Below are 9,200 nucleotides of genomic sequence, written 5' to 3'. Positions count from 1 at the left end.
ACACTCCCCATCAAGTTGAGTAGTGGGATTTCCAAAACAGTCGTTTAGGATTTTTCCATTGACCGCTTTTGTTAGTATGTCTGCCAGTTGGTCCTTTGATTGGACAAATGGAAGTTCTATTATACCTGCCTCTAGTTTCTCTTTGATGATGTTTCTGTCGATTTCCACATGCTTCGTCCTATCGTGTTGGACTGGATTTTCAGAGATTTGGATTGCTGCTTTATTATCACACATAATTTTGCTAGCTTTAGTTGGGGGAAAACCAATTTCTGTCAAAAGTTGACGTATCCATAAGTTTGAAGATTAGTCTCAAACTTGATAACCAGAATTATGCACTATGGGCTCGAATGATCCGAGTAGCCATTGGTGGGAAATCAAAAACACTACTTGGCCATTTGTCAGGAAATCCAACACCACCCAAACCGACAGATGACGGGTATGAGCAATGGGAACAAGACGACCTTGTAGTGTTCTCATGGCTTATTCAAAACATTGAACCAGCTATTGCAAGCAATCTGACTGAATTTCCCATGGCTGAATCGTTGTGGGACGCTCTCGTTACCACTTATAGCAATGGTAAAGATCAACTCAAAACATTTGACTTACATGTTAAAGTGAATGGAATTAAACAGAATGGAATTCCACTGGAGGAATTCTGGATTATAATGCAAGGGATATGGGGAGAAATCGATAGAAGAGACTCGAATCCCATGACCTCACCAGCAGATATTACCACCTACAACAAAATTCGAACAGAACAAAAGTTGTTTCAGTTTCTGAATGCAATCGATCAGCAATATGCTACAACAAAAAGGGAAATTCTGAGAATGGATCCTTTACCATCAGCCGGAGAAGCTTATGCCGTCGTTCGGAAGGAAACCGCTCATCAGACAATCCTTGGTGCAAACCCCGAAATTAAATCGGGAGTGGCGGCGGGGTTAGTCGCATCCCGAACCAACGAAGATGAAGCCCTAGGGCTTGTATCCAAGGGTCAAACACGCAGACCAGATCCACCTTCAAAACCCAGGACTGACAAATCAAAGCTCAAATGTACCCATTGTAGCATGATGAAGCACACTAAAGAACAATGCTTCAAGCTTGTCGGGTTCCCTGAGTAGTGGAACGATGGTCACAAGAAGGGAAAAACCGTCGGAGAAGAAGGAGGAACGGCGGCGGCAGCCGTGGGCAACCCAAAGGTCACCAGCAGCGGCGATGAATCCTCCGGCCATGGCAATCATCAAACCACCAACTATACCGGTGGGTTTGCGGCGGTGGCTTTATCTGATTCGCAAACAGGTGTTCACGTTCAAACAAGTATAAGGGATGAGGATGTATCCTCATACCCTTATAATTCTAGTTCTTTAGATTTAACCCCCTGTTCTTTAAACAATAATATGACAGGTCCTTATAGTCCTAATAAAACACAAACAGATATTAGTCCGTTTTTTGAACAAAATAACCAACAAGTTTTTGGCAAAGCCGGTGTTGCACAGTCAAGTCAAAAAAATAACAGGTCATGGATATTTGATTGTGGTGCAACCGACACCATGACCTTTGAGAAATCCGATTTTATATCTATTTCTAAACCAAAATGAACACATATTCAAACGGCTAATGGGGGAATAGTCAATGTCAATGGGGGAGGGACTATTGAAATTTCGCCCACTCTTAAACTCTCAAATTGTCTCTATATACCATCATTGTCACATAAATTACTATCTATTAGTCATGTGACTAAAGAGTTGAATTGTGCGGTCCTGATACATCCCAACTTTTGTATCTTACAGGATATCATGAAAGGAGTGATTATTGGGCGTGGCACTGAGCATTAAGGGTTATACTATGTGGATGAGGTGGCTCAAGAAGGTACTATAATGCTGGCTCACGGAACTACAAGCCGAGAAGCTTGGTTATGGCACAGAAGACTTGGACATCCATCTACTGGTTATTTACACATTCTATTTCCTAAACTTTTTCCTTCAAATAGTAAAATGAATTGCGAGACTTGTATGCTAGCAAAAAGTCATCGCTCAACTTATAAACCAAATAATACAAAAGTTGATGAACCTTTTTCATTGATACATTCGGATGTATGGGGTCCGGCTCCTGTTATTGGGGGACAAAATTTTCGATATTTTTTATTGTTTGTTGATGATTGTACCCGCATGACATGGATTTATTTTTTAAAACATAAATCTGAAGTTTTTGAGAAGTTCACCACGTTTTATGCCATGATAAACACACAATTTCAAAAAAATATTCGAATATTCCGATCAGATAATGGAAGCGAGTTTGTGAACAATTCTATGAAACAATTTTTTCAAGCAAAGGGAATGATTCATCAAACATCATGCACGCATACTCCTGAACAAAATGGAGCCGTTGAACGGAAAAATCGAATTCTCCTAGAGGTTGCCCGAGCCCTCTTGATTGAATCTCAAGTACCTAATAGTTTCTGGCCCGAAGCTATTGCTACTGCCACGTATCTCATCAATCGTTTACCAACCAATACTCTCAAACTCAAAACTCCACTTCAAGCCCTATCTGATTTCACCAAACTTCCTCTACCCTTACCCTTGAACCACGGGTCTTTGGTTGTTCTGTCTTTGTCCACATACCTAAAGCAGAACGCACCAAGCTTGACCCATGTGCTGAAAAATGTGTATTCGTAGGATACGGAGTTAATCAAAAAGGCTACCGGTGTTACAGTCCAAAAAAACGCCACATGTTCACCACCATGAATTGTGACTTTCTTGAAACCGAGTTTTTCTATAACCAACACAGTGGTCAGGAGGACAGGGAATATGACACACTGAGTTGGCTACAATGGGTACCCTCATCCGAAGAAGTTAATCGCAATACCCCATCAGAGTCACCATCGTCACCATCTCCACAAGCTTCACCCTCAATGACAACGACTAGTATCGCTGCTCAAGATCCTCCTAGCCTAATGACTGAGTTTGAACCTGAACAAGCAACCGAAACAGGTGAACAAATAACAGGTGAAGAAGAACAAGCAACACAAGAAGAAACACCTAAACGATATGTGCTACCACCAAGGGCAAATAGAGGAGTTCCCCCAAAGAGATATTCACTAGAAAAGGAAACTCGTAGCTCAAGATATCCTATAGCAAACATAGCCGAAGCAAATCTAACAAAAGAAGCTAAAGCGTTTGATTCCTCACTGTACTTGGAAAAAATTCCAACTAATATGGAGCAAGCTTTAGGATCAGAAATATGGAAGAAGGAAATGGAGGCCTTGATAAAAAAATGACACATGGGAAAAATGTAAACTTCCAACGGGAAAGAAACCGGTAGGGTGTCGGTAGGTATTCTCAGTGAAACACAAACCCGACGGCACTATTGAAAGGTATAAAACCCGCTTGGTCGCTAAGGGGTATACTCAAACATATGGGATCGACTACTCAGAGACTTTCTCCCCAGTTGCAAAAATGAATACAATAAGAGTTCTTTTCTCAATTGCTGCTAACAAGGGATGGCCTCTCTACCAATATGATGTAAAAAATGCTTTCCTGCATGGTGAGCTAAAAGAGGAAGTCTATATGGAAGCTCCACCTGGGTTCAATGCAAACTTCAAAGTAGGAGAGACATATCGTTTAAAAAAATCTCTGTATGGACTCAAACAGTCTCCTCGTGCTTGGTTTGGCAGATTTACTAGTGCCATGCAACAATATGGTTTTAAACAGAGTAACTCAGATCATACTCTGTTCCTGAAACACAGAGGTAATCGTGTGACTTGTCTGATTATTTATGTTGATGATATGATTATTACAGGAGATGATGAAGAAGAAATGATGAATTTAAAAAGGAACTTGTTCACAGAATTCGAAATGAAAGACTTGGGAAGACTTAAGTACTTCCTTGGAATAGAGGTTCTCAGGTCTAAGCAATGCATCTTCATCCGCCAGAAAAAATATATTCTCGACCTGTTGGCTGAAACCGGAATGTTGGAATGCAAACCAGCTGATACTCCCATGGTGGTTAACCATGGTCTTCATATGGTGGAAGGTGGAGAACTTGCAGATAAAGAAAGATACCAACGAATGGTAGGGAAACTGATATATTTATCACATACCCGTCCCGACATAGCCTACGCTGTTGGAGTGGTTAGTCAGTTCATGCATCAACCCCAGGTCACTCATATGGACGCCTTTTGGAGAATTATCAGATAGGTTGTGCTTGGAAATTTGGTTTTGGGATTGGATTCCATTGAAAAAGTTGGCTAATTGAAGTGAGAGATCATTGTTGTTTGAAACGGTTGGACCACTGTTGGAAGACATGGTAAAAAGGCTTTATGAGGTAAGGGTATATGATGAGCAGATTGTGAATTGATTCACTGCTTTGTACCATCTTGAAATTGGTACAAAACAGGAGGATGATTGAAGAATATGTTTGTATTGCTTGATACATTTACAGGGAAAAATACACCATATTTATATTAATTTACAAGGATAAATAAAAGGAAAGAACATTATGGTTTGAGCTGTCAAAGAGCCATAAATTAGCAGCTGTCAATATTTTATTCTTGGACAAGGATATGATGAGAATTCTGATCCTTAATTGTCTCACGTCTTTGACTTTCCTTTCTGACAGCACACCAGCAATGATTGGTTGAAAGTAAGCGAACACTAAATGAGTGTAGATCATTAGTTAACAATTACATAAAGGAGTAAACCAAAATCAAATGCTCGTTAATAAACATCAAGTAGCATAGATCATCAATTAACAATTACATGAAGTTCAACGATAAGCATGAGAAAAACTGAAATCATACAATGCTCTACACACCGGGACTTACTTGAATAGATTAGCCGATCATGATCTTCGTTAAATCTTAAATTATGATGAAGAAGGCCATAAGGAATAATATCTTTGTGATGGAAAGCTCTGGAATTCATTTATGGACTCCTGTAAATGGCTGGAAGGCGTGATAACTCATTAGGGTTCGTCAAACAAAAGATATAAGTCAACCTAACACTTTTTTCACGTTTTATAAGGCATTCGTGTGTCACGAAGGTCTTCTCCTCTATCTGTCGCGTGGCATGAAGGACAAAACAGTCAGGCACCTCATTAGAGTCCTTCGTGACGTGCGAATGACCTATTTTAACTTCTCAGTGTGGCGTAAAGACTTCCAGTGGCAGAAAATTAATTCACTTCAACTGTTTTGTTTCGTTTTGTGTGGCACTTTTCCTGGGACTTTATCCCATGCTCGTACAAGTCCCATTTTGGCATCTTTAACGTCCAATAGCATGTAACACATAAAAATGTATGAAGTACCAATGTTTACACTAAAAACTAATTAAACTAATAAAATAATATCAAAATATACAAGATTTATACCCTCCCATCACATCACCACTAATATCAAGTTATATTAGTTATCCAAACACTCAAAATATTTACATAGGATTCAAGAAGACAAATAAATAATGTACTTACAATGCAACCTTAAACACCCTTCGTCACTCTAAAAGTTGAAATGACAACTTTTATTAAAACACTAATGTCTCAAACCATCTTGGAGATACTCGTTGGTTTATTTGAGAATGTAACCTCATTTCTAGACTTTCAAATACATTAACAAGCCGTGAGGATAATTCCGTGAATCACTCAATCACCTTACTCTTTTTACTACCAAGGTTGACAGTAACATGGGACTTAAGTAGACACGTACCTAAAATGCATATATATGCCGACTACGACACAAATTGCTTATAAATTGTCATATTATCGTAGCAAAATGACACAATGTAAGCAAATGATCACTTGTCTCTCACACATGCAACAAACCGTAGATCTCACATCCACATTTATTTTCTAAAGAGCTGATATGTAGAAAAACTATTCATTTATGCTTTCACCGGAAAATATTAATTTTTTTGGGACCCAATTATTACCACTTCATAATTAATGGAGCTTGAACCTTAGACCACACGGTGAACACCGCCCCCTCGTTTCCCAGCTTGTTTTGGGGTTCCTCGTTGTATATACAATGGGTGCTTTGGCACATTATTCCACATAACCGTTGAAGGATAAAAAATATAAAAAAAAGCTAATTAATTTTATTATTTTAAACCAAATACATATTTAAACACAATCATTTTTCAGTTTTTTAAACACAACTCCTTCTCATTTTCCTCTCTCTTTACTCTAGAAAATTCTTCCCAATCTTTAAAAAACCCTGTTTGGTTTGGTTTTGGCCAATTTTCAAACCAACAAATTGACTCTTCCAATCGAATCCCGAACACTACTCAACAGACTCGACCGACCCCAAACCAACCGGTCGGTGTTAATTTCGATCAAAACATGTTGAACTACTTTTAGATGTTAGGTGGAACGCCCAACTACCCACTCGGTTATTATAACAACCCGGTTTTGTTTCCGAAAACGAGACAATGTCAGAGACATAACAAGCCCGGGCTGAGCAAGAAGAAAGGTAGTTGTTTGGGATCACACACGAAGAAAGACGTGAGCGACCCTCCTAAAAAAGAACGTTACAACCCGAGTATGATTTATTTACACGGGCGTGGCTCGCTGTCTCAGAAGTTCCCGAAGCTGGTAAGCGTTTATTATTATTTGTTTTCTTTTATTAGTAATATTAAGTTTTTAGTAATAATTTTTTTTCTAACTATTTTTGTTGCCGATTATCAAAATGCCGACGTTTTTTTGTAAAAAGAATTATTGATATGTTTCACGAATAATTGTGCAAAGGGGATGACTACCGGGCATATGATTCTATAACGTCAAAATAGACCATTATAAACTGTAAATGCTAACTTTTTCAAGGGGTTTACGAGCTAGTGAAGTGTGGTTGGGGTAGCAGTGCTAGTGACACGAACATCATTGAAAAGAAGTTGACAGGTATGTTAGTGTCAACGGGTCCTTCAATTACATAATTTGTGAAAAATATGATATCAAATAATGTTTTTCATTATTCTCAAAAGCATCGGCAGGTTCCTTTTAAAAACATCAAAAGGAAAAGTTCAAAATTTAAACTATCCCTATAAACTAGACAAAGGATAAATCATAATCATAAAGCATATAAACTACATAATTTGAATTTGAATTCAACACTCCCTCTCAAGCTAGAATGTGAAGATCACGAACACCCAGCTTGTCAAGTAATACCCGTAGTTGTTTTGCACCTAGTGGCTTAGTGAAAAGATCAGCAATTTCTTGTTTAGTACCGATATGAATAGGCAAAATATCCTTTGACTCCACCCGTTCTCTAACAAAACAACAATCCATCTCAACATGTTTTGTTCGTTCGTGAAAAACGGGTTTGTTAGCGATATGTTTCGCGGCAAGATTATCACAATACAAGGGTGTAGCATTCGTACAATAGACATGGAAATCTTTCAACAACCACCTAACCCATAATAGTTCACTAACAGTACTAGCCATTGCACGATACTCCGCTTCAGCAGACGAACGCGAAACAACCGACTGCTTTTTCGTTTTCCATGACACCGGAGCACCTCCTAATAATAACACATAACCTGTTCGTGACCGGCGTGTAAAGGTACATCCAAGCCAGTCGGCATCACAGTAAGCAACTAGGTTCAAATCTCCTTCTTTTGGCAAAAAAATCCCTTGTCCCGGCGTAGACTTTAAATACCAGAGGATACGAGTAGCTGCTTCCATATGTTCTTGTCGTGGGTCAGAGACGAACTGACTAAGAGTGTTAAACGCATAAGCAATATCCGGTCTAGTTGCTTGAAGATATAACAATCTTCCAATCAAACGACGGTATTGAGATGCATCTGTCTTCTCACTCTCACTGCAATGATCAAGCTTCACATATTGTTCCATTGGAAATGGGCTAGGACGACAACCCATTAAACCACTGTCATCAAGAATATCCAGCGTATATTTTCGTTGGCTTAAAACCATCCCTTCTGATGATCGGGCTACTTCGATTCCCAAAAAATACTTTAACGGGCCCAAATCTTTGACACTGAACTTATCATCAAGATATGTTTTGGTTTGTTGAATTCTCTCAACGTCATTACCTGTGATTATAATATCATCTACGTAGATTAGAATGGCAACAAACAAATTGTCAGAAGTACAAGTGAACAACGACTGGTCTGCCTTTGATTGAACGTAACCGTAACCAACTAACGCCGTTGTAAACTTGTGATACCAGTTCCTCGAAGCTTGCTTCAAGCCATAAAGTGACTTACGAAGCCGAGATACTCTCGTTTCTTCTTTCTTGGAAAAACCTTGAGGTAATTTCATATACACCTCTTCCTCTAAATCGCCATGTAAGAAGGCGTTATTCACATCGAGTTGGTGTATGGCCCAATTTCTCTTAACTGCAATAGCAAGAAGGATTCTCACGATCACAAGTTTAGCAACAGGAGCAAATGTCTCATGATAGTCAACCCCTTCCATTTGGGTAAAACCTTTAGCTACCAATCGTGCCTTGTAACGTTCAACTTCGCCATTGGGTTTATATTTTATCTTGTAAACCCATTTTGAGTCAATTGCCCGTTTGCCCTTTGGTAAAGGCTCTAACGTCCATGTTTTATTTTCTTCAAGAGCATTAATCTCTATCTTCATGGCTTCAACCCAACGTTTATCCTGCATCGCTTGATAAAAATATATCGGCTCATCGTTACGAGTGATGGCCGCTAAAAATGCCTTATGAGAGTTAGAAAATCTTGTATACGATAAATAATTGGTAAGAGGGTGTACCGTCGAAGAGGAACGATTGTTCGTAGTCGTGGCACATGAATGGTCTATAGATGGTGGCAAATTAATGTCATAATTTTCAAACCACTTAAAGTGAGAAACATTTCTCTTCTCTTACGTGACTCACTGTATCTCCATTTGCATGGTTGATAGCTTGGTCTTCATGCATGGCATGTGCTTCTGTGTCCACGAAGTCAATGTTATCTTCATGCATGGATTGTGTGTCATCCAAGGTCGATATGTCAGGTCCTGGTTCATTGGTCTCTACAGTTTGTTGAGGTGAATCATTAGTCTCAACAATATTTTGAGATGTTCCATTATTCTCAACTGTTTGTTGAGTTTTAGGTGGTGCATTTTTTAATGCATCATTAGTTTCTTTAGAAATTTCAACTGTAGATCCATTACCCATGGAAAACCAATACTCCTCATCAATTTGTGGTGGTTCAAACATTTCTTTATCACATGCCCCAACCTTCACTTTA

General features: G+C 39.0%; 1 protein-coding gene across 1 annotated transcript; it reads left to right on the top strand.

The window, feature by feature from the left end:
• The first annotated feature begins 347 nt into the window (after positions 1-347).
• On the top strand, positions 348-1,118 carry LOC143599491 (uncharacterized). Its single transcript, XM_077077436.1, has one exon. The coding sequence runs from the start codon at positions 348-350 to the stop codon at positions 1,116-1,118; it is 771 nt and encodes a 256-aa protein (XP_076933551.1).
• Positions 1,119-9,200: the final 8,082 nt, after the last annotated feature.

This window comes from Bidens hawaiensis, unplaced genomic scaffold (genome assembly GCF_021521415.1).
Source record: "Bidens hawaiensis isolate Kalapana, Puna unplaced genomic scaffold, B.hawaiensis_p1.1 tig00052246_1, whole genome shotgun sequence".
In the NCBI taxonomy this organism is placed as follows: domain Eukaryota; kingdom Viridiplantae; phylum Streptophyta; class Magnoliopsida; order Asterales; family Asteraceae; genus Bidens; species Bidens hawaiensis.
Note: the sequence above shows the minus strand (reverse complement) of the source record. Positions and strands in the feature narration are given on the sequence as shown.

What these genes read in the sequence shown, in the direction of transcription:
- LOC143599491 (XM_077077436.1), top strand. Translation starts at nt 348, where the DNA reads ATGATCCGAGTAGCCATTGGTGGGAAATCAAAAACACTACTTGGCCAT.